Source organism: Typopeltis vanoorti, chromosome 18 (genome assembly GCF_054136105.1).
Source record: "Typopeltis vanoorti isolate ZY-2024b chromosome 18, IOZ_Tvanoo_1.0, whole genome shotgun sequence".
Classification (NCBI taxonomy): Eukaryota; Metazoa; Arthropoda; class Arachnida; order Uropygi; family Thelyphonidae; genus Typopeltis; species Typopeltis vanoorti.
The window spans coordinates 38,416,874-38,442,674 of record NC_143566.1 but is presented as its reverse complement, the minus strand read 5'-3'; the positions used below and the strand labels follow the sequence as shown (position 1 = coordinate 38,442,674).

The 25,801-nt window shown below is 35.9% G+C and overlaps 1 protein-coding gene across 2 annotated transcripts in view; it reads right to left on the bottom strand.

The window, feature by feature from the left end:
- The window catches only part of LOC150096603 (DDB1- and CUL4-associated factor 11), a 346,061-nt gene that overhangs the window by 184,102 nt on the left and 136,158 nt on the right, over positions 1-25,801 (bottom strand). For both annotated transcript variants that reach the window (XM_090408033.1, XM_090408034.1), the window contains one exon: positions 6,609-6,673. In XM_090408033.1, coding sequence (XP_090264159.1) covers positions 6,609-6,673 — 65 coding nt within the window. The remainder of the gene's footprint in view (positions 1-6,608; positions 6,674-25,801) is intronic.

The window sequence follows — 25,801 nt, the reverse complement described above, 5'->3', positions numbered from 1 at the left end:
CTTTCTTACATTTGTCTCTGTATTCTCTAAGAGAACAATCTGACTTGTTTGCCAGGAACTTTTGATATGCTTTCTTCTTTTCTTTCACTGCCTCTAACTTTCTGTGTCCACAATGGAGTTCTGATTTTTCTATCCTTACAGACTCACCACATGCCTCTTTGGCTAAACCAATCGGTGCTTTCTTCAGGGCTTGCCACTGAATTTCCAAGGTTTGTCCTGTTCTCAAACTCTTTCATTTTTTCTACAATTCACATCTGAGAGCTGCTCAACTTTTATTTGCTTTAAAACGTTCTTATATGTTCTTCTTTTCAATATGAAATTCAATTTTATCGTGCTCAAGACTAAATGGTGATTACTTCCATCGAATCCTACACTCGTGTCCTGCACCAGGGAGAAAATATCACTATCAACAATAACACAGTCAATGAGACCTTTCTTATTCCTTGCCTCTTCTCTCCATGTGAATTTGTGCACATTTTTATGTTGGAACATTGTTTTAGTGATAACCAGTCTATGTCCTGAACAGAAATCCAACAGATATTTGCCATTATTATTAATGGTCTTTGCTCTTTTCTTCAAATTTGCCCAAAATATTTTTGTATGTCTGGCAATCATTTCCTACTCTGCTATTTAGATCCCCAACAAGGACCAACTTTTCCTTTTTCATTGTGTCTGTTGATTTCTCTAAAGCCTCATAAAATTCCTCGACATCTACCTTAGTAGAACCTTCTGTGGGATCATAGGCACAAATAAGTCTCATTGTCCAGTTCCCCATTCTGATATTTGCCCACATCACTCTACTTGAAACTGTCTGCCATTCAACAAAATTAGCCTCGTATTCAGTGTTGATTACTATGTCTACTCCTTCTTTTCCTTGAAAATGTTATATTCATTGCCTGAATATAACATTTTGTATTTATTGCTCAGAAAGATCTCACCAGTTTTTGCCTTTTTTGTTTCATCACCCCTATTATGTCGATCTGGTACTTATCCAATTCCTCAGCTAGCTCCATTTCTTTGCCATTCAGGCTTCTTATGTTGACAGTATCGATCTTGAACTCTGGTGATGTTGAGTTGGGGTGGGTTTTAGCATTTGTTCCAGTAGCTCACATTTCACTGTTTTTTGTTTTTCCTAGTTCCCTGGCAACGCACCAGCCGGCGAGTTTACTTCTTTCCAAGCAGTGTGTGTGTGTCCATCCCCCCCCGTGCTGTAAAAACATTCAAGGTAGTCTTGGAGTTCCACTCCTGAGTGCAGTCATTCTTGCTGGTGAATAGGCACCCATGTGTGGGTCCATGGTAGGTGGTGAGCTCTGGCCAAAAAAAAAAAACCCTTAAGCATGAATCCTTTCAAATTTTTCAGGGGCCCTAACAATGTCCCAACCAAGTACTGATACCAAAGAAACATTAGTTGATAACAGAAGAAACAAAAAGGCATGTGATACCAATATAATGTACCAATTTTTCTTATCATCCGTGTAACAGGTGAATAGCCAACAGGGAAAATGTCACCCTTCTATACTCAGAAGGGCTTAGAATTACTGGCAGACTCTCCAAAATCAGTTAAGAAATTACATTCTGGTGATATCCTTGTAGAAATATCATGTCAATAACACCCTGAAAAACTACTCAGAGTGTGGAATACCAGTTACAGTAACACATTATAAAACACTCAATTCTTCTAAAGGAGTGATCTCAGAATGGAATCTTCTTGATGTTCCTGATGAAGATATGTTCTGAACTTCAAGATCAGGGAGTGACAGGTATAAGACGCATACTTGACCCTTAGAAATGGTCATTTGGTTTCAACCATGGAAATTATCCTTACTTTCGATACATCACCATCTGTAAAAGCAGGGTGTCTCAACTATCCTGTTAGAGCGTATATCCCAAATTCACTAAGATGCTTCAAATGTCAGAAAAATGAACATGCCCCAACTACCTGTCATGGCTCTACTATCTATGGCCAGTGTGGTAGTAAAGAGGATGATAACAAATCTAGCTTCACAAAGAAAGATAAACGTGTCAACTGTCAGGAGAATCATACATCTTAATCCTGTGCATTTCAGAATTGGAAAGATAAAAAACAAAAATACAAAAGATTAAAACAGAGCAAAATATATCATATCAGGATGCAAAAAGGAAGTTAACCACCACCACTCCTGTCTTGAGATCCTCTTATGCTGAGAAAGTGGCAGTTAGGAAAATGTCAACAGCAATTCAAATTCATATTCTATCCAACCATCTGATAATTTCACCATGGCCGTACTTTATGGTCGTGAGTGCTTCTCTGTTGAGCGTTTCAATCGCATGACCTGTGGTCACACTCCAGAAACAACTCCAAAAATGGTTTTATTTGATGAGAACCCACTTGTCAAAAAATTATGGCAAGGTATCACTTAAGATAAACCACCTATAAAAGGATACTTTGATATCCACTGAAAAGATACATCAGATGAGGTATTGAATTTTTTTCCAGAAGAAGAGATGGACACTGTCCATCCATACTTCCCGAAATCAACTGATAGATATAAACTTGATAAAGGTAAGCTTTCAATTACCAGAAATTGGACAAATCTACAAAGCCAAAACACAGGAAAATTTTTTATAATGGAACTGTCAAGGGATTTCACCAGAATAGCAATGATATTAAGATTTTGCTGCAGAAACACAAGAGTTTCTGTTTCTGCCTGCAGGAAATAAATCTAAACCCTAGTGAGGACCCTACCCTAAGGAATTTTGCTTTTACACACAAAGACAGAACTGGAGATGGTCTTGTTCATGGTGAAGTAGCTACCTCATGGACAATCATACTCCTTTCCATCATGTCCAGCTTAATACTGCTGTGGAAGCTGTGGCAATTTACTTATCTGTGGAATTTCTTATTACAGTATGTTCAATTTATTTAGCACCAATTTGATAATCTTATATTGCAACTGCTGAGCACACACACTTCTTATAGGTGACTTTAATGGGCACAACACTCTGTGGGGGTAGTGCCAATACAAATGGATGAGGTTGTATCAATGAGCAAGACCTTGACAATTATGATCTTTCCATTTTTAATAATGGACTCAATACCTTCTACCATATTTTGCTATAGATCTTACAATATACTCACCTGCCATTTTTCCACTGCTCACATGGGATGTCTAAGAGAGCTTATATGGAAATGATAGTTTTCCTGTTCTTTGTATGTCTTTACAGGAACCATGCTCTCCTACATGGATCCACATGTGGAAAATGGACCATGGTGACTGGAATGCTTTTACCATCTAGCCAAATTTGATGCTGATACAGTCAGTCAAACACCTATCAATGAAGCAGTAAAGTATATAACAGATTATACTCTCCAGGCAGCAACAGTCTCAATTACGAAATCATCATCTCGATTTGCAATCTATCTAAAACTGTGGTGAAACACAGAGTGCCAGGGAGCCAAAAAAGATCAAGACAGAGCATGGGGGTATATTTTGTAGATACTCCATCACACCAAACTTAATAGCTTTTAAACATGCTTGGGCCAAGGCATGTTATGTGAAATGTCAGAGTCAAAAACAATCTTGGATCCATTTTACCTCATCAATTACTCAAACAACCAGTGCAAAAATTGTATGGAATAAAATCCAGGAAATGAAATGTAGATAGAGACCCTACTGTTTGTCTATCTTAGACCATAATGGATGTGTTGTTGCTGATTCCAAAAACTACTGCAAACACTTTGGGAGAAAAATTTGCCAGAATCTCAGCAACAGCTTCATATTCTCTCCAGAATTTTTAATATTGAAAGAGCAACAAGAGAAACACCAGCTAAATTTTTCTACCAATGGGTATGAGCCACACAATCAGCCATTTGTTAAAGAGGAACTAAAAAAGAGGGTTTTTTTTTTTTTGGTCTCATCTCAGTGCAGTAGGTCTGATGACATCCACTATTAAATGATAAAACATCTTCCATCATCTTCTATGGATTTCTTCCTCTTAACATATAACAGAATACTTACAGAGGAAGAGTTTCCAGATTTTGGTATAAGTAAGTTATTATTGTTATCCCAAAACCAGAAAAGAATCCAACACAAGCAAACAATGACTGACCTATGCCTTTGTAAGATAGAGAAAATGATATGCTAGACTTCTCAGGTATTTAGAAGCAACTATATTCTCTCCAACACACAATTGGGCATTCATAGCCATTTTCAGACTTTGGACCTTATGGTCCATTTAGAAACTTGCATAAGAGATGCTTTCCTGAAACAAGAACATCTGGTTTCAGTATTCTTTGACATGTATAAAACTTATGACACAGCCTGGAGAAGAGAATACTGAAAAGATCTCAGAGGATACATTTATTAAAAATGTCGTTGTGTAGCTGAATTTTCCAAGTCAGAGTGGGAAGTATGCTATCTGTGTCATATCATCCAGAACAGGGTATTACCCGAGGCTCTGTCTTAAGTTAACTGTGATGCTTTTTTGCTATCAAAGTTAATTCAATTACTAAAAGCTTCATTCCACTGTAGGCAATGCTCTATATGTTGATGACTTCACAATTTACTGTCACTCTTGCAACATGAGGATAATTGAAAGACAACTTCAACAAGTAATCGACAGTATCCCTTCATGGACTCTTAATAATGGGTTCAGGTTTTTAGTAGAAAAAAACTGTGCATGCACTTCTGCCAAAAATGCACTTTTCACCCAGTTCCTGTATTGAGAATGGGACAAACTGTTATTTCAGTAAACAGAACCAAGTTCTTATGCCTCATTTCTGGCATAAAACTTACATTCCTTGCACATATTCATCAACCAAGTGAAAAGTGGAAGAGAGAGTTCAATGTTCTTTGCGCTTCTATCCTCTACTGAATGAGGAGCTGATCAATCTTCATTGCTTCATCATAGGTCTATGATTTGCCATAGACCTAAGATGAAGTAATGAATGGTGCAGAGTAATTTGTGATGGTTGGATCCCATCCATCATCAGGATATATGGATAGTTACTGGTGCCTTTCACACATCGCCCACTCAAACCCTTTATGTTGAAGCAAATGAACCAGCACTATTACTTAGATGGAAACAGTTGTCTCTTAAATATGCCCTAAAAGTAAAGTCTCTCCCAGAGTATCCTATGTGTACTAGTCTCTTTTCTCTTTGTTAGGAGGTTCAATATTACACATATCAGACTGCTCCATAATCTCTTTAACACAGTATATGTGTTAAAGAGATTATGTAAGCTACAGGCATGAATGTTGAAAACATTACTCGCACCAAATATAACAGCATTCCTCAATGGAAAGTTTACATTCCATCCTGTAACCTCTCACTTTATCAACTACAGAAGTCTCATACACCATCGTCTATCGACCTTCAATTGTTTAACACAAACACACACGTGTGCATGCACGCACACGCACTCTGCTTTCTTGCCCATCTATACTGACAGCTCAAGATCAAAGATCTCCATGAGCTGTGCTTCCTGATTTTACTATCACCAACCAGATCCCACTCAACTGCTGTAATTATACAGCAGAGTTGCAACCCATTCACCATGCACTTGTGCATATAAAAGAGAATCACTACAAATATTAAGAGTTTTTTTATTTTTAAGTCTCATTCTGCATCTGCAGAATGAGACTGCAGATGCTATACCAGGTAATTCTTTTTCTGCATACTGTTTTACAATTCCTTATATAAACTATAGACATTTATAAGATCAAAGCTAATTGCCTAGTGGCAGTCATCATTGCAGGAAGCACTGACAAATAAATTGCATGCCATTAAACCTGAAATTAAACATTGTCAGTCCAGTCATAAAAACAGAAGACAGAGAAAGGTGTTCTTGCTAGGCCCTGCATAGATCACACTCATCTCACATAATATTATTTACTGAGGGTGATGACTCACCTATGTGTGAAAATTGCAACACATATTACTATTTGTCATACTTCACCGGAGAGAGGAATGAAATTTTTACTTATCTGCTGAATCATATACACCCTGACATATGTTATCAGAGTCACAAAAACTGCATGACGTTTTTAACTTTTTGCAAAGAATTAAATTATGCAAACAGATTTGATTATAAATTCTATTTACATATAGTACTGAATTAATACATACAATGTATTCATTTATCCCTTTATGACTATTTATTAACACCTTGTGTAATGATGTAACTATTGCTGTTCTTGCACCCATAAAACTCAAATTGACCTTTCCAGTTATGTACATAAAAAACAGTTTAAACAATATTTCGAAAACAAAAAAAAAAAACCAAAAAAAAAAACTACATATCGCAACCAAGTAAAAGCTAATAATGAGTTGCTTATTACCAATATTCTATATGACTAATCTGTAATATTCTGCTTGATTTTTTTTTTAAAGAGGCTATTAATTTTAAACTGTGAACTATAATTTTCATTAGCTGTTATTTTACATTATTGTACATGGTATTTTAATTAAAAAAAAATTCTTATGGTGATAATATAATCCAGATTACTGACTAAACTCAATTTTCTGTATTTATCATTCACTATCAAAGTGTTCTTCCATATCCTTATAATTAAAATGTTTGATGAATATAAGTAGCAGATCTTTTGAAAGAATGAAAATAAACTTACTTTAGGTATATCTGGCAACAGTCTCCTCTGCTGAAATGCTGTCTTCCATTCATTCCCACTTCTCTCTGTGAATATGGTGCAGAAAATTCATGATTTATGAGACCTGCCATAAAATATATATACACTCATTTCAGCAAAAGTATATGAGATTTTAATTTTACGTACTGGGAGATAGCATGTATGCATCTACTAGTGAGTATTTTTAAGGTGTGCAACAAACAAATGGAAAATTTACTGTCCAGATCATTATATTACTTAAATCACTCTAAGCAGAGAAAACGTAGCTTCTGGATTTGATGACTCTCAGATTCAAGAAAACTGGAATAAATAAATTAGAAAACTAATTTTTGAATAAAGTTTAGAAACAGATATATTTCTAAAATAGCAAACTTCATTCAAAAAGGATCTAGTGATAAAATTAGTGATGATGTAAAAAAAATAATAAAATAAAGCACTAAAACTAGAAAGTTTAATTAGAAAACTCACAAAAACTCAGAGTGGTGATATTTTGGTAATTGAATGCTTCTTCTCCTTTGGTATGATAGACTGAATAAGTGACATGGATGGTTAGAAAACTTTCTAAATTTCAGAAATTACTGCCTGAAAAACTTTAGGTGACAGATGAGTTCCAATGAGAACAAATTCCCTCTGCCTTAATGGATATCAGAACTTGTTTAAAAGATGTTTGGTCTAGACAGTCTCTTCACAGTTAACATCCCAGTCCACTCATAGTGATAATGTACTGCAGGCTTTCAAATCTTTCATAGGTGGTGACTGACATAATAATAATAAAAAAAAAAAAAAAAAAAGTAATTATGATTATTATTGTATGGGCACCTCCATGAAATCTGAAGACGCATCGCAGGAGACCAAAACTATCTACACAATCTATTATACTACTCCTTGAACTCATTAACAGACAAAGCACTAGCAACTGATTCTGGCAACTCTCCAAGCAAAAAATCTAGCCCACACATTACTACTAACCACATCTGTATTCAACTTCCAGGGATGACACCTTGTTCTGGACCCTACAGCCAATGTTGAAACATTTCCCCTGCATCAATCCTATAAAACCCTACAAACAACATAAATATTTCTATCATCTTTTTCTCCTATCAACCAACTTCTGTAATCCACAGACCCTTAGTATATCCTCATAGGGAACATTTAACAAACTACTCATATCTTGGTCACTTGTCTCTGGATCCTCTACTACTTCATCCCCAAAAAAACCCATGAGACCAAACTTCAGCAGAATAATCCAGATGTGGAAATATAAAAGTCTTATAAAGAGGAATAGCAACTTCTTTATCTCTATTTGTTAGTGTGTTCTTCAGTAACCAGGTAATCTTATGGACTACCTTAGCAATACGTCCTCTAAACTTTAACTTTCTGTCTACCACCACTACTCCTAAATCTCTAGCTTCATTTCCTGGAGTACAGTTCCATCAATGTGGTACACAGCTTGTAATTTATTTATCCCAAAATACATAACTTTACATTTATCCACAATAAACTGCCATATTATCTTTTGCCCATACTGACAGCCTATGTCCTGCAAACTCTCCACATCGCCTTCATTAACTGTTACTCTACATAATTTTGAATCATCAGCAAACAACTGAATATTTAATTTCAGGTTGTTTCCTATTTCATTTATATACAAATTAACAGAAGTGGTTCCAGCAATGAACCTTGCAGCACACCAATTTCAACCTTGATTCTGCCTCTCCATATACCACTTTTTGATATCAGTCCAGCAGCCACTCTCGTATCCACATAACCAGTGTCATATCCATCCTCATTTGTTCCAGTTTGAGTAAGAGTTACATGTAGCATTCTGTCAAATGCCTTTGTGAAATCCAGCAGAATTACTGTGTAGCCATTTCCTTTATCCAACTCAACTTATATAACTTTATTATAGAAATTAGTAAATTACTAATTACATGACCTACCCTTCACAAAGCCATGTTCCCCTCATACATTATCACATTCTTATCCATCAATTCTTGAATTTTCTTTATGACCAATTTTTTCCAGTACTTCTACCACCACATCTGAGATACTGATTGGTCAATTTGCTACTGCAGTCTTAGAACCTCCCTTATGCAAGGGAATTGTTTTGCTCTCTTTCCTCTCCCTCAGAACTACCATAGCTGAGACTTAAAGCGCCTGATCAGAGGCACTGCCAGTTCCATTGCGCATTCTTGCAAAATCCGAGCTAATATCTCATCTAATCTCACAACTGTATTTAAATTAAGATTCTGCGATATTCTATAAACCTTCAAATCATCCACCTCTGTTCCCACATTAGGGTTTGTTGCATATGTTAAAGCAGTAACCTCATTCAGATGATATACCCTTGCAGAGTGGTCACTCAGTAATTCAACTATTTTATCTGCTTCTGTCACCTCATGACCATCAGCAGTATTCTTCCTCTTACTTGCCACATAACAAAAGAACTCTTTGGGATTTCGTTTGGCCTGCTCAGCTAGATTCTTCTTGTAATCTGATTTTGCCTTCCTTGCCATATTAGGAAGCAAAATCAGATTACAAGATTACAAAACCTTTCTTCTTATATAACTTCCAAAGTATTTTCTTTTTCTGCAGCTCATGTTTAATGGTATTACTCATCAAATTAACTTCTGCTTGATTAACCCTCCTTATCTTAGGTATACAATTTAATACTGCTTCAACTAGACAATCCTTAACCATATCCCATACACTACTAACATCCTTATCCTGTAGTGTTTTATGCTCTGGCACAAATTTAAGCTTCCTCCTAAGCTTATCATAACCATTGTAGTTCCACATATACCCCTTCTTGACAGAATATTCCACATGTTTTACAATCTCCCAAGTCAAGACTGCATGGTCACTTTCACCAATACCAAATGGAGGAAATGTGGACACCTTGGTTATGGATAGCTCTTCTGATCCTATGACCAGGTCCAATACTCTTACATCCCCTTGCCTAGTCCCTCCATCAAATGCTGCCTCAAGTAATTATCTCTTAACAGATGTATGAATTCTTCCTTCCTTCCAGTCTATATCTCCGTAGTTGAAGTCCCCCCATAATAGTCACTCAAAATGCACTCTTGTTACTAATTTGCTGATATATGTTTTTTTAAATAACAAAACTTGTGGTGCGTTCATAATTAGTAGAAACACACGTATAAACCACAGTGAAAATTATTTAATTGTAAATATTTCATCCTAAGTATCTTAGGACATCACCAGTACAGTATTTAAACAAAAATTAGGAATAACATACAGTTAGGGCGCATGATTACAATAGAATCTCATGAAAACGTGCTAAAGTAGTAGTAAAAAAAAAAAAAAAAAAAAAAAAAAAAAAAAAAAAAAAACGCTAATTATTTAACACAGTTTTGTATGATAATTTCCCATACTTTAGGAATAGTAAGAACATCGTTGCGGTTTAGGTTTGGTCTGTGTAGTAGGGCTTCAGAACTTTCTTTGTATAAACATTCATGTTTAAATATAGATCTATGTAAAAGTTTAGCCTTTTCCCAATGGATCCTATGGTTTGGATTTTCAATTCCGTGTTGAGAGAGGCCAGATTTCTGCGGTTTAAGAAGACGAATGTGGTCTTGATGTTCCGAGATGCGTTTCTGAACAGACCTACCTGTCTGTCCAAAGTAAGATAATTTGCATGAGCATGGAATCTCATAAACACCAGGTAACATAAAGGGTGAGAATTTGTCCTTAGGAGAAGGTAAAAGTTGTAAATTTGGTTGATAGGTTTGTAAGTAGTGGCAAAATTGTATTTTTTCTTAGGATCCATTGGGAAAAGGCTAAACTTTTACATAGATCTATATTTAAACATGAACGTTTATACAAAGAAAGTTCTGAAGCCCTTACTACACAGACCAAACCTAAACCACAACGACGTTCTTACTATTCCTAAAGTATGGGAAATTATCATACAAAACTGTGTTAAATAATTAACGTTTTTTTTTTTTTTTTTTTTTGTACTACTTTAGCACGTTATGCACGTTTTCATGAGATTCTATTGTAATCATGTGCCCTAACTGTATGTTATTCCTAATTTTTGTTTAAATACTGTACTGATGATGTCCTAAGATACGTAGGATGAAATATTTACAATTAAATAATTTTCACTGTGGTTTTATACGTGTGTTTCTTCTAATTATGATATATGTTTTCCAGATCATTGGTGGAACTCCATGGTCTACAGCACGGGTCGCCAAACTTTTTTTGACCATTGACCCCTTCAAGATTTCTTGACTTTTTATCGACCCCTTCTATTTTACTATTACATAATTTTAATATTACGTAATATGTATGTTGATGAATTTTAGAACATTGGAATAATAGCAACATTTAAAGCTTATTATCTGTGTGGTACATTGAGAAATTTAATTGAATGAGAAGAAAGAGCAAATGTCAATTAAAACATTTTGGAAAAACTACACCATTAAAGATGCAATTGAAAACATTAATAGCTCTTGGAAAGAAGTCACTCAGAAATGCTTAAATTGACTTTGGTGCAAATTATGGCCAGAAGTGGAACTAGAAGAAGAAAATAACATTCAAGAGATTAGAAATGAAGTTATCCAGATGGCTCAATCAATCAACTGAGACAGCTTGTAATTGAAAATACTAGGGGTGTGAGAGTGCTTGACCTGGTAATAGCATCTGAAAATTTGACTGTAATGAATATGACCATGTTGCCACCTATTGGTGAGAGTGACCATAAGGTCTTGACCTGGGAGGTGGCTAAAGGTGTGGAATTTTTGATTAAGACAGGGTATATGTGGAATTACCGTGCTGGCAAGTATGACAAGCTTAGGAGATTGCTTGGATCAGTGCCATGGCATGTATAGCTGCAAGGGCTGGACGTCGATAGAGCATGGGAAGTGGTCAAGGAGCATTTACAGGAGGTTATGGCTGATTGTATACCTAGGGTTCGAATAGTAAAACAAGTAGGGGTTAAATGGATGAATAACACCATTAAGCTTGAGCTGCAAAAAAAGAAACAACTGTGGAGGGAATTTAAAGAAAGGGTTGACCCGCAGGCACATGAACGGTATAAAGTGCAGGCTAGAAGGGTAACGAGTGTGGTAAAAACAGTAAAAGCCGATTATGAAAGGAAACTAGCTATGCAAGCAAAAGAGAATCCCAAACAGTTCTTTCAATATGCTGCAAGCAAGAAAAAACTGTACATGGCAAAATGACGATGGTAAGGAGGTCACTGAACCAGTCGATATAGTGGAGTTACTGAGCATGCACTTTGCAAAAGTATATCATCCAGGTGGAGACATTGAAAAAATGAAGGAGCCATTAGTTTATACGGGAATTGTGATGAATGAAGTGGAGGTGAATAGTCTATTACAGAACCTTAATGTGAATACATCTGTGGAATTGGATGGTATACCAGCACGGGTCTTGCGTGAAGCGGCTAAGGAATTATCAGTGCCCTTGAACATGTTGTTTAATCTGAGTCTCGGGTCTGGTTTAGTCCCGAAGGCGTGGAAAGAGGGGAGAATAGTTTCACTGCATAAAGGAGGATCCAAGAGTATGGTTGCAAATTACCGACTGATCAGCATATCAGGAGTTGTTGTCAAGGTCTTGGAGAAAGTAGTCAAGAGAAAAATACAGGAATGGATTGATGAAAATGAGATACTGTACAGGGAACAGTACGGCTTTGTAAAGGGTAGATCATGCCTGCGTAACTTGCTCAAGTTTTATAACAAGGTGACGGCTGAACTGGATAAGGGAAATGGGTTTACAGTGATACTGCTGGACCTGGCAAAGGCGTTTGACAGGATACCACATGGAATTCTAATCCGTAAACTACAACATATGGGAATGGATATAGGGTTGGTGAGATGGATAGCTGGGTGGTTGATGGAGAGATATCAAAGAGTGGTTTATTCAGGAGTGGAGTCCAAAAGACGGCCTGTGACTAGTGGTGTGCCGCAGGGTTCTGTTCTTGGACCACTGCTGTTTAATCTGTTCATTAACGATATAGGGAAAGATCTAAGTGGAACAGTTCATTTGTTCGCTGATGATGCAAAGTTGGGGAGGGCGATAGTGAATGCAGAAGATATCAAAGTCTTGCAGGATGACTTAGATAGATTGGAGTTCTGGGCTAAGGAGAATGGATGTCAATTTAATGTGACAAAATGTAAGGTTATGCATTTTGGGGTGAAAAGATTAGCAGCAGTATATCACATGGGTGAACTGTACTCCAAGAGATTGATGAGGCCAGGGACTTGGGAGTGTTGGGGGATAGGCAGATGAAGTTTAGGAGGCACATTGCAAAAGTAGCTAAATCAGCTCATCAACTCACTTGGTTGTTGAAAAATACCTTAATGAGCAGAGACAAGCAAGTTATTGTACCTCTGTACCGAGCCTTAATAAGACCTCATCTTGACTACTGTGCCCAGATTTGGTCACCTCGGTTCCTTCTTGATGGGGAGGAGGTGGAGAGGATCCAGAGGCGAGTGACTAAGATGATAGCAGGTCTATGGAATGAACCATATGAGAACAGGTTGAAGATTTGTGGGTTGCAGAAACTGGTTGATAGGCAGAAAAGGGGAGATATGATTGAGACATTCAAATTGCTAAAAGGATTCTATAAGATTAATTCAGAGGATATTTTTGAGATCAGGACTGGTGGTGGGAGAACTAGGGGACACCTATGGAAGATGGGCAAGAGTGTGGTTAGCAGTGGTGTTAGAGCTGGGTTCTTTACTTTTAGAGTGGTAAATGAGTGGAATAAGCTGCCTGAGTCTGTTGTGGGTGCTATGACAGTGAGCGAGTTCAAGGCAAGGTATGATAGATACTGTGAGAATGTCGTATAGTTGTGTGGACATGATGTTTAGGGCCTCCCTCGATGAGTCTAAGGACTCCCTGGAGTAGCCCGAAATGAAAATAATAATAATAATAATAGGTTTTGAAAATGTCAACAAAGAGGATGTAAGAAATTTATTAAATGCAGAAGATGGTGTTTCAGTGGAAGATTTAGAAAAACTTGTTGGCAATGAAGCCAAAGAAAAGGAAGACTAAATTAAAGAAGTTCCTGCCAAAAGTTAGCAACCAAAGATTTAAAAAGATGCTTCAATGACACTGAAAAAGTTTTAAATTTTTTCAGTGAAAATGATCCTAATTTAAGGAGGAGTATTATTGTTAAGCGATCAGTGTTAAATGCAATAAATCTGTATAGGCAATTGTTAAATGAAAGAAAAAAAGCATAAACAATCAACTTTAGATTCATATTTTAAAATGTCACGATTTTATCATTGTTTGGTATGTAATATTGACTTTTTATTTAATAAAGCTTTTCTTTTTCAAAAAAAGTCTTTCATTTTCTTTATGTACGAATGTATCCCTATTATGGCCATAGTATTTTAACCATTGCCCCTGAGAAAGTTTCGCTTAACAAAGTAATTTCGTGGAATGCATCCTCTTCGTTAATTGAGGTATACCTGTGTGTGTGTGTGTGTGTGTAATATTCATCCAAGTTTGATTTGCTTCCACATCCTTAAGTAAAAGGCTAGTTATATTCCAATAATTTGAGCCCTACCCAAGGGTCAATTAGTTGTGGAAATATCTTCTGAATATGAATGCTGTGCCGAACAAAGTAGCCTTTTGCAACTGCCCAAATTTTAACACATCTAACTCAAGTGCTTCTAGATGTTTTTTCAATGTTTTGGGGATGGCGTCTAAAGCACTTATTATTATGGGAACTACTTTCGTTTTCTTTTGCCAAATTCGTTCAACTTCGACTTGCAATTCACGATACTTGGTAACTTTTTCAGTTTCTTTTTTGTCAATTCAGCAATCTCCTGGTACTGATGTTTCGATAAACTGAACACCCTTGTTTACTTTTTTCAACTACTGTTATATCAGGTGTACTACATTCCAAGCTTTTGTCAGTCTGGATTTTGAAATCCCAGAGTATTTTACTTTTTCATTCTCAATCACTCTTTGGTCAACTTTATGCTTACAATAGACTTTATATACTTTAAACCCATACTTTTTACATAAATGCCAATGAATTATCTTAGCTATATTATTGTGCTTTTTACAGTACTCAATTTGTGTGATTTTGCTGCAGCCACTTATAATGTGGTCTACCATTTCTTCCTTCTCTTTGCACAATCTGCATTTACTGTCTTTTTGAATTTTTTATATTTTTGCCTTCATAGTGTTGGTTTTAATGGCCTGTTCTTGTGCTGCAAAAGTTACCAACTCTGTTTCTTTCTTTAGTGCTCCATTTCTCAACCATTACCAGAACAAAGTTTCGCTTAACAAAGTAATTTCGTGGAACGCGTTCTCTTCATTTCTCATGCTTCTAAAATTCAAGTTGCTGTCAGCACTGCCATCTATGCTATGAAGGTATTTTCCATGTAATGCATTATTTTTCCATCTTTCAGTTCTCACTTTTACTTGGTTGGTATTGTACTCCAATTTTGTCTCCATGGGTTTAAATAAACCCTCTTTCCTTACCTCAATTAGAAATTTTTCCATTGTTTGCTCCAGATAATCATTCAGATTTCATTTTTCTTCTTCAACAACTTGCTTTACTTGTAATAATCATCTGCCTCCTTTTTTTACGTGATAGGTAGAGCCTATCAATGTCACAGCAAGGATTGAGGGCATGGTGCATTATCATTAATTTTCGAATTTTTTGGTCTAAATTCTCCTCCTCCAGCTGGGCCCATTTAACAATGCCTGCTGAATATCTCAGAACAGGTACAGCCCAGGTGTTAAATGCTTTTATCAAAATTGAATTTGATAAAATTGCATTTGAAAAAATGCAATTTTATCAAATTGACTAAAGGAGTTTTCTTAGTCACCTTATGTATTCTGCTCTAGTTTTTTCTTTGATCTCATTGTGCAGAATTTCTCGTGTTCTAAAATTCGCAAATATTTGTAGCTATCTTCGAATTTTATTGCCTTGATTATTTGCCATTAAGCAGCTCAATTTTGTTCAGATCTTCAAATTTTCCTCTTGTTATTCCAACAATTGCAAAATCCATTGATATAACTTGACTGAATAGACGCACAGTATTAAGCAATGATCTGAGTTCATTCTCTGATTTTGCAAACAGCTTCAGATCGTCCATGTATAAAAGGTGAGATATCTTTGCATAGTTTGATAACCATGAGCAGTTTTATTTAAAATTCTAGTTAAGGGGATCGATGACTAGATAAACAATAAAGGAGATGACGAGTCTCCTTGAAAGATATCCCTTTTCATGTTTACTTCCCCAATTTCTTCTCTATTCAAAAAAAAATTGTCTTTAAATTTTGCATGCTGTTTTGCAAAAATGTTTGTACATTTTTGCTAATACCGTATAGTTCCATGCATTTTAAAATCCAACTATGAGGCACTGAATAAAACACTTTTTTATAATATATCCAAGCTAATATAACATATGAAGGCTGGTTTTTCTATGTTTGCAATTTTTCAGAATCGTTTTGCCAATCAGTAATTGGTCTTTTGTTGATACCTTTTTGTTCAATTGGGAAAAAGAGAATTTGCTTTAAGATAGCTGTATGTTTTCTCAGTTAGTAGCTTCTGTCTCTGAATAGCTTGAAAGTTGTTGGCAGGCAGGTTATTGGTCAGAAGTTATATATATATATATATATATATATATATATATATATATATATACACACACACACACACACACACACACAAAACTTCTGACCAATATGTGCACAGTATTAAGCAATGAGCCGAGTTCATTCTCTGATTTTGCATACAGCTTCAGATCATCCATGTATAAAAGGTGAGATATCTTTGCACTTTTTTTTGCACAGTTTGATAACCATGAGCAGTTTTATTTATAATTCTAGTTAAGGGGATCAATGACTAAATAAACAATAAAGGAGATAATGAGTCTCCTTGACTCATTATCTCCTTTATTCATTTCTTCTCTATTAAAAAAAAATCTTCTTCCAATTTTTCATGCTGTTTTGCAAAAATGTTTGTGGATGTATTGATTGTAGTGGAGAGTAACACATCTTATTTCCATATGTTCTGTGATCTCTTATTTGTGATGATTTTAAAAATTTCTTATTGAAGGACAGCTTTCTATATATATCATCATCAAATTCCTGCCATGTACCCTCAAGGGGTGTACAGGATATGACAGTACTACATGAAAAAAATTACATTATAACTAACTTCCTATCTACAATTTTCCTCCAAATCAGTCTGTTACTTGTCAAGACTCCAACATTATCAGATCTTATATTTCTATCGTCTAAGGCACTTTGTACCATATCAATCCACCTATATCTTGGTCTTCCTCTGGGTCGTTTTGCTGCCAACCTGGCAGAGAACACTTGTTTTGCTAATCTTTCTTCGCCATTCTGTTTAAGTGACCATACCACCTGAGATTAGCTCTGCTAACGCATTCTTGGATGCTGACAATATCAAATTCTTTCCTAATATCCTCGTTTTTAATATGATATTGCCATTGATGCCATCTGTTCATGCCTATAATCCTTCTCAGGACTCACATATCTGCGGTCTCTAGTCTTTGGTCAAGTGTTTTACTTCTGACCCAGCTCTCAGATCCATAAGTTAAAACTGGTTTGAACACTGTCTTGTATACAGCTAATTTAGTGTTCCGACTAATTTCGCTCTTATTCCATATGAATTTATTCAATTGACTTCCCACCATACCAGCTTTGCTTATTCTGTTGTCTATTTCTATATTTAATTTACCATCTTCAGTAAAAATCGTGCCTAAGTAGCTGAAATGTTTTACTTGTTCCACAGGTTCTCCATTCACAACACAGTTGACATTTACAATGATTCTGCCTATTTTCAATGTCTTTGTCTTTTTATTGCTGACCTTTATACCATATCTATTACAACAGTTATTCAATTTAGTCAGGGAATCTTGCAAACTTGTAGCGGATTTATTAAGAAGTATAACATCGTCCGCATAAAGCAAAGAGCTGACATTAACATCTCCAATTCTGATATCATGTTTAATACCACTTTCCTTCATAATGTGATCCATATAGATAATGAATAACAGAGAGAATAATGTACATCCTTGTCTCACACCAGATTTAACATTAAACCATGTTCCTGTACTTCAATTCTAACTGCTGACTTACAACTCAAATAAAGACTAAGTATTGTTTGATATAATGCCCCATTGACACCATATAACTGTAGCGTATTGAATAGCTTCTCTCTTGGCACCTTGTCATATGCCTTTTCCAAATCAACAAAACTTAAATACCGATCTTTGTTATATTCCCCTGCTTTCTTGAGTATTTGTCGTAAAGTGAAGATCTGATACTGACAGCCTCTATTTGGCCTGAATCCAGCTTGTTCTTCACCAAGCTTTTCTTACACAATTCTTCTCAACCATTTCTCAAGTATACTTGCATAGATCTTGCCAGGAACACTCGGTAGGGAAATACCTCTGTAATTCTCACATTCAGTTTTATTTCCCTTTTTATATATGGGTACTATGAGAGCTCTACTCCAAACATCGGGAATTCATCCCTCTGTCCAGGCTTTCTGAACTATGCAGTGCAGCCACTGTAACTCTTATACCACCATACTTCAGCATTTCTTCTGGTCGAATATCATCTACTCCTATATATATATAAAATTTCTCATTGAAGGACAGCTTTCTATATATATATATATAGAAAGCTGTCCTTCAATAAGAAATTTTTAAAATCATCACAAATAAGAGATCACAGAACATACGGAAATAAGATGTGTTACTCTCCACTACAATCAATACATCCACTAGGATAGATGCTAATTGGAAAGAAGACACCGACGCCCCCCCATCGGCAAGGTGCACTGTGACATGTAACAAGTCACCTGACCTGCTTATAGCAGATATAAATTGTAGGAATATGATGCTCTCAAATCAGTTCAACAGTGTCCAGGTAAATGGTTAAGAGAAGGGAACTGATGGAGTTTGAAAGAAACATAGTGATAAGATATCATGTTACAGTCCTATCTGTATAGCAAATTGTAGACAAATAAGGCCTTCCTTAGTCAACAATCAGTGATACCTGCAGATGATCCATCACACTCACCCAACATGGCTGTAGGGTGCTATGAAGGATAATATGTAAAATAAAAACTACCATTTGTTGGCTGACACACTGAACGTGGAGTTCCAAGTATTGACTGGAACCCCAACTCGTATAAAAACATTCAGAACCAAGGCTCACAACTATGGAGTGACAAAATCACACTACACCCTCTACTGAGCACATGGAAGGGTGTGTGTGGCTGTGGCAGATGCCCAGTGAATGTCTCTTACCAGAGTGCATAACCCTAATTATGAAATTCAGTGGTGGTGAAGGTATGGTCCTGTTTTCCCTGATTTGGCCTCAGACCTCTGTTTGTGGTGCCATAAATAATGAACTCTGAGAGGTACCTCAACATTCTGGACAGTGCAATGCTTCCTACTTTGTGGCATATCTATGGAAGTGACCATTGTTTCTTTCAGCAAGGTAATGTGCTGTGTGATAAGGCTGCTACTGTACCTGTGTGGTTTATAGACATGAACATCATCACCAAAATTGACTGGTATCCACAGAACTCATCTTAACCCTATTGAAGATCTGTGGAATGAACTGGAGCATTGGTTGAAGTCCAGGGATGTCCACACAACAACAGTCCAGGACCCCATTACATGTCTACAGGAAGAATGGTCCAAAATTCCCATTGATCGCTATCATATGCTTGTGGAAAGTATGCCCTATATCTTATTAAAGTGTTAGCCATGGCTGTTGACTTCTTTCCAAGCAGTGTATCTCTACATTAAAAGTGTAGAGATATACTGAAAATGAAGAATAAAAGATACCAGTTCATTTGGCAGTATAGCATATTGGAATATAAAGGAAAAAAAATAGACTGATTACAGGTTATTATAACAAGAAGGGTATTAAAAAAAAAACATGAACATATAAAAAGAACTAAAAATAAATTGGACTGGAACTCCAAAACACAGAACAGAAACACAAAGTTATTTTGAAATGAGATGAAAATAGTCTATAACAGGTCGGCAACCTTTCAGACTGGCAGGCCACATTCAACTTTTATTTTTAATAATCGGGCCACAAGCTTTTAATTAAGAGAAAATAGTGAGTATAAAAATACTCCATTTATCAATTTTTAATATATCAATCTTAAAAAACAGAGAAATATTTAAAGTATGAGATATGAAACAAGTGTGAAAATGAAACTTATTATCACGTAAAAACAAAGTAATATAGTTTATGCATCACAATATGTGTGTCTCCCTGTTTAATGTGCCTTTTGTGATAGTTTCCCCTTAGCAAATTCGAATCGAAGCATGGAAATATTCATCAGTCAGTGGAGAAGAAAATTTACTTTTTCTAAAATTCACGGTAGAAAATGCTTGTTCACAAATGTGTGTGCTTACAAATGCGACCATCATCTTCTTTGTGAAACTGATTAATCCTTCAAATTTTTTGCTAAGCATCAATAAAATTTTTCAACATTTTCTAATGAAAATGCATTCTTCAATGTTTCATTCTGTTCCAAAACTTCCATCTGTAGTTGGTTTGATACGCCACAAATGTCGACATTAAGGGTTCAAAAATAATCGCATTTCAATGCTATTTTTATGAAAATTTACAAATCTTTTTGAAAATTCCATTTGTAAATCTTCAATAATACCAACAAAAGTTTCTTTTTGTGTTTGCCATCCAATTGTAGATGCAGATTTGCAACATATATAGTGATGTAGATTTTCTTCCATCATATGTTTCTTCAACAGACATAGTTTGCCCTTCAAAAGCTTTTGTCAGAAAACAGTTCTACTAGTAATTTACCTTGGCCCTACAGGTTCACATTAAATTCATTAAGGTATGTTGTAATATCTAACGTAAATGCAGGAGACGTAATCCATTTTTTATCCGATAGTTGTAAGCCTTATTTTCATGTTCCCTCATAAAAATATCTATTTCTTCATGTAAATTAAAAATTGATTTTAGCACAGCACCTCTACTTAACCATCTAACAGCTGAGTAGTAGATAATGTTCTTACACTCCGATTCTATTTCTATCAAGAATTCTTGAAATTGGCGGTGTTTCAGACCGTTGCATCGGATGTAATTTACAGTTGTATCATGATGTCCATAACGTCTTTCATTGATAGAAATAGAATACCCCCATTTTCAATAAAGAAGTACTTGCTGTTCCATTCATCATTAAACCTTCTTCCTTCATCTGCAATTTTACGTTTTTTGAACCCATTTTTGAAATTATTTTTTAACAAATATACATTCTCTGAAAATACTAGTTGATATTATTGAATTATATTAAAAGACAGACCAGGAAAGTGACTGCAAAAGTGCGCCAAAATCTCGGTTGTCATCAGATGAAGTCACCTTTGTTATCCCCACTCATGATGACTCACACAGTTAACTCATGCCAAGTTGCATGGTGATATCATGAAGTATAGGTATAAAATTATTTTGAATTTATTATTCATATTATAAAATGCATTATTTAAATAATGCAACATACGGGCCACATACCATACTTATACTTATAGTATAAGCATGGTCAACTTATTATGGGCCGCCAAAAATGCATGTTTGGGCCGCAGGCTGCCGACCCGTATCTGTATCCAATGTAATACAAATAAGGCATGATTCTTAACACTGGTCAATTTTGATTAAAAGTTTGACTCAGAGGTATATACGAAACATATCGCGTTAATCAGATAAATAATGAGGCATGTTTTAACTCCCCCAACTTACAAGATAATATTATTTAAAGCACATCAGTGAGCACTTATCTACTGATGTATTAAAAAGTAATCAACTGATGTTTTTTCCAGAACAGAAAAAGGTTGAAATGTTTAAGCACTACATAGTTTTAGTTTGTCAAATGAAGAGGAATTAGAGTGCATTGTCAGGATTAAAAGTCTGAAAAATAATTGGGGTCAGTGAGATAGGACCATCTATATGTATGCAGGCTATTTATTTATATAGGAAGAAGAGCATAGGTGAAAGTATGGAGGCCTTGTAATACTTCTGCATGGGTGGAAATACCTTAAGTTTGGAATGTGGTATGGATACCAAAAAGATGTTAATCACTTTATTTTTGCTTCAAGGAACAGACAGGGATAATAATTAAATAACTTTTTATTAAATTATTAACTGACAGCTGGCCTTGGTTATGAAGGAATTTTCATAGGCACAGAGATATAAAGTGCACTGAAAACATAAGCCACAGTAAACACAGACTAAATGTCTGTTCAAAATGGCTTAATGTACTAACTGATAACCTCCATGGGCATGTGAAGGAGATCCAGATCATTCAGCTGATAGTCTCATATAATGATAATCATCCAGAGATTTGATAGTGAAAGACAGAAATGATCCTGCTATTTATAGTGCTCCTTGCTCCTGAAAACAGAGACATATTTTGATCCAACTGGTACAACAGCTAATATTCAAGCAGATGAACAAGGCAAATGTGTCTATCATCTAGTGCAGAGGTTCTGGGTTGCAGAAAATGTCAATGACACAGACATCGCTGAATTCTGGTGGTAACTTTGGTACCCCCCAGAATTTTGGTACCTTACGACCAAAAATGTGAAAAAGTGAAACTGCTGTGTTTGTTTACAAATGTCAGGAGTATCAGCAATAAGGGAGATGAAATTGTTTTGCTGATTGAGTTTGTCTTCTCCAAAATCACTGGAATAAGTGAAACATGGTTGAATGAAGATGATATCCTAACTGGAATAGAAATGAAAGGATACAGTGTTTTATGTGAGCACAGAAAGGAGAAGAGAGTACTGCTAATGATAGCAAGGGAATTACATTCACATAAGGAAATTGTAACAATATTTTTTTGAGGCAGCATGGTGTGATGTGGAGTTGACAGGACAAGACATTTAGATGGATGTTGCTATGTGGAGGATGGTGATGAAGAAATGTATACACGACTTCGGCTAGTCAGCAAGGAAAGGGTGATTATTATTATGGGTGATTTTGATTATGGCAGTATAGATTGGAACAAAGAGATAGCATTTAGGACTAAGGAAAATGAATTTCTCCAGTTCTTGAGAGACAACTATCTCAAAAACTGGAGAAATTCATTTTCCATTTTCGAGAGTGTTCGATCTGATCATTTCATCAGAGGATGTAATTGTGAGTGTGGTTTCACAATTCCCTCCGGTTGGTGAGAGTGATCACCTGGGCTGTGGCTAGCCATATGAAGAATTCTGTGAGGAAGGGACATATGTGGAAGTCCAAAGCTGGTGATTATGACAAGTTTAGGAGACAGCTTGGAGATATAGCATGGAGTGAGTGGTAAGGAAATAAATGCTGCTTGGGAACTGACAAAGAAATATATAACAGCACCAATATGTGTGAACATCTTCTGAAAGTCAAAAGTCCGAATAAGAAAGGATTGAGGATTAATGAACAAGAGGATTAAGCATGAAATCTGGAAGAAGAAGGCACTTTGGAGACAGCATAAGATGAATAATGGTAATAATCAGTTGCATGATGAGTATGAAGAGCAGGCCAGGAGAGTGACTCAGTTGGTAAGGACAACAAAAGTGCAGTATAAGCAAAAATTAGCATATAGGACCAAGAAAAATCCTCATGAGTTGTTTTAAATGTGGCAAGTAGAAGGAAGAATAATTATGGTAAGATGCTGTTAATGTTAATGGATGAAAGAAAGTGGGAGATTAGTGAGAGAAAGAAAGTGGGAGATCACTGCTGCAGAGGACATAGTTGAGGTATTCAGTGAGCAGTTCATCAGCATGTTTTATCATCAGTGTGAAATCAAAAGCTCAAGCATAGAGAATGAAATGAAAGAAGTCTTAATGGTGAGTAAGCAAGAGATATACGATGAGTTAAGTGTAAGCTATATATCAATAAGGCAATAGGACTTGATGACATATTACCACATCTTAAGGGAATGTTCTAAGCCTGTTGCAAGAAGTCAACAAATGAAAAGCAACATTGTTCCACTTCATAAAGGTGGTGATCTTGTTAAGGTAACAAATTACAGGTCAATCTGTATATCTGGAATTGTAGTTTTTAATTGGAGAGGTTGGTGAAATATAGGATACCAAAGTTGGTTGATAACTGTGGTATTCTTCATACTTGTCAGCATGGGTTTGTTAAAAGGAGGTAGGGTTTTACAAACTTGCTCATGTACTATGACAAGGTGATGAATGTATTTGGCCAAGGGAGATTGCATATACCGTGGTACACTTAGATTTTTTTCAAAGGCTTTTGATAGATTGCCACACCATAAGTTGGTCATGAAACTGAAGCAGATGGGATTGCATGATAGACTAGCGAGTTGGATAGGTGAATGACTATCAGACAGATATCAGCAAGTTGTGTATCAAGGAGCATTATCTCAAAAGAGGAACACAACTAGTGGTGTGCTGCAAAGGTGAATTTTGGGACCACTGTTATTTAATTTGTATATTACTGATATTGGGATAGGTTTAACTGGTGATATACAGATGCTTCAAACTGGGGAGAGTGATGAGGAATCAAGGAGATGTGGCATTACAAGTAGCACTTGAATAGATTGTACGAATGGGCAATGGTATGGAACTGTCAATTCAATGTTGCCAAGTATAAGGTTCTGAAATATGATAGGCAACAATATGATGCAAAGAAATTCTGGAGGAGTAGTGGTGGACAAGGATCTGAAATTCAGATGTCAGATTGCACAAGTTGTGAAAACATCATATCAATGCATCACATCATATGGCAATGATGCAAAGAACCTTAACTTATAGAAATGAAGAGGTTCTAGTTTCATTGTATAAGGCCTTGATCATATCTTGTGTGGATTATTGTGCACAGATTTGGTCCTCTGGTTTACATGGTATGTTGGACAGGATCCAGTGAAGAGTGGCAAAGGTCATAACTGGTCTTTAGGATGTGGGATATGAGAACAGATTGAGGGAATCTAGTTTGCAAAGCCTTGTGAATAGGAGGATGACTGAGACATTTAAATTGGTAAAGTGTTGTTACCAGGTTAATGTGGAAGAAATTTTTCATAGAAGTAAAATGGAAGAAGGGGGTAGAACAAGAGGACATACCTGGAAGTTGTATAAGGAGGGCGTAAGCAGGTCACAAGGAATAGGTTCTTTGCTGGAAAGTGGCTGGTCAGTGGAATGCTTTGCCTGACAATGTGGTAAATGCAGATACATTGAATGAGTTTAAAGGCATAGCTTAATGGGCTTTGCATATAACATTGTTTGCCTCCTGTGATGAGTCTTTTGACTCCATGGAGGTCTGGTGTTAATAATAATAACTAACATTTTGAAGTACAGGTATCCCCCTTGCTTAACGCAGTTTTGCTTAATGCAGCAAAATCGAATGCAATTCCTTGATATATGCGGCAAGAGTTTTGATTAATGCACCTTTAACTCTACGGAGCTCACAGCTGATCTGACAGATACAAGCAAAATGTTTAATATAAATATTCTTACACAATTCAGTGTATAGCTTGGAGGTCATGTGTAGCTGTGCATTCATACGTTACAAATGATATTCCGCACTGTTTTTTGCTGTCAATTTGGTTTAGCACATGTTACGTAAAGTTTTGTGATATTTGACAGTAAATTGTATCTGAGAGATACCATGACCTCCGATGTCAGTATAGCATGGTTTAGTTTTTTTTTTTTTTTTATTCTTTGTTCAATACTTTCTAGATTGTAACTGAAAATAAATAAACCATCATGTATTACTGAAATAGAGAGTCAAAGGCTTCTTTATCATACATGCCCTCTAGGACACCGCTTCCCAAACTGTGGGCCGTGGCCCCCTTGGGGCCGTTAGTTTTGTAAAAAGGGGCCATGAAATAATGAAAACAAATTTAAAATGTTTTAAGTAGATATTTTTTTATCTTAAAAGAAATGTATTTAGTTTTTATTATTTCTTTTTTTGTTATTTTTTATATTTTAATGGAAAAAATCACACATTGGTTCACAAATTTTACTTCCTGCATATTTCAGTGCTTAATGAATATTAGTATCTGCTCATTCATACAAGTTTCATTTCCAAGATATTGATAAGAAGCACAAAAAAAGCTTACAAAAGCAAAATCTTGTACTCATTTAAAACGGCCAAGTTTTTCGTGCTTTAAATTAATGTTTCATTGCTAGTGTACACAGGTGTGG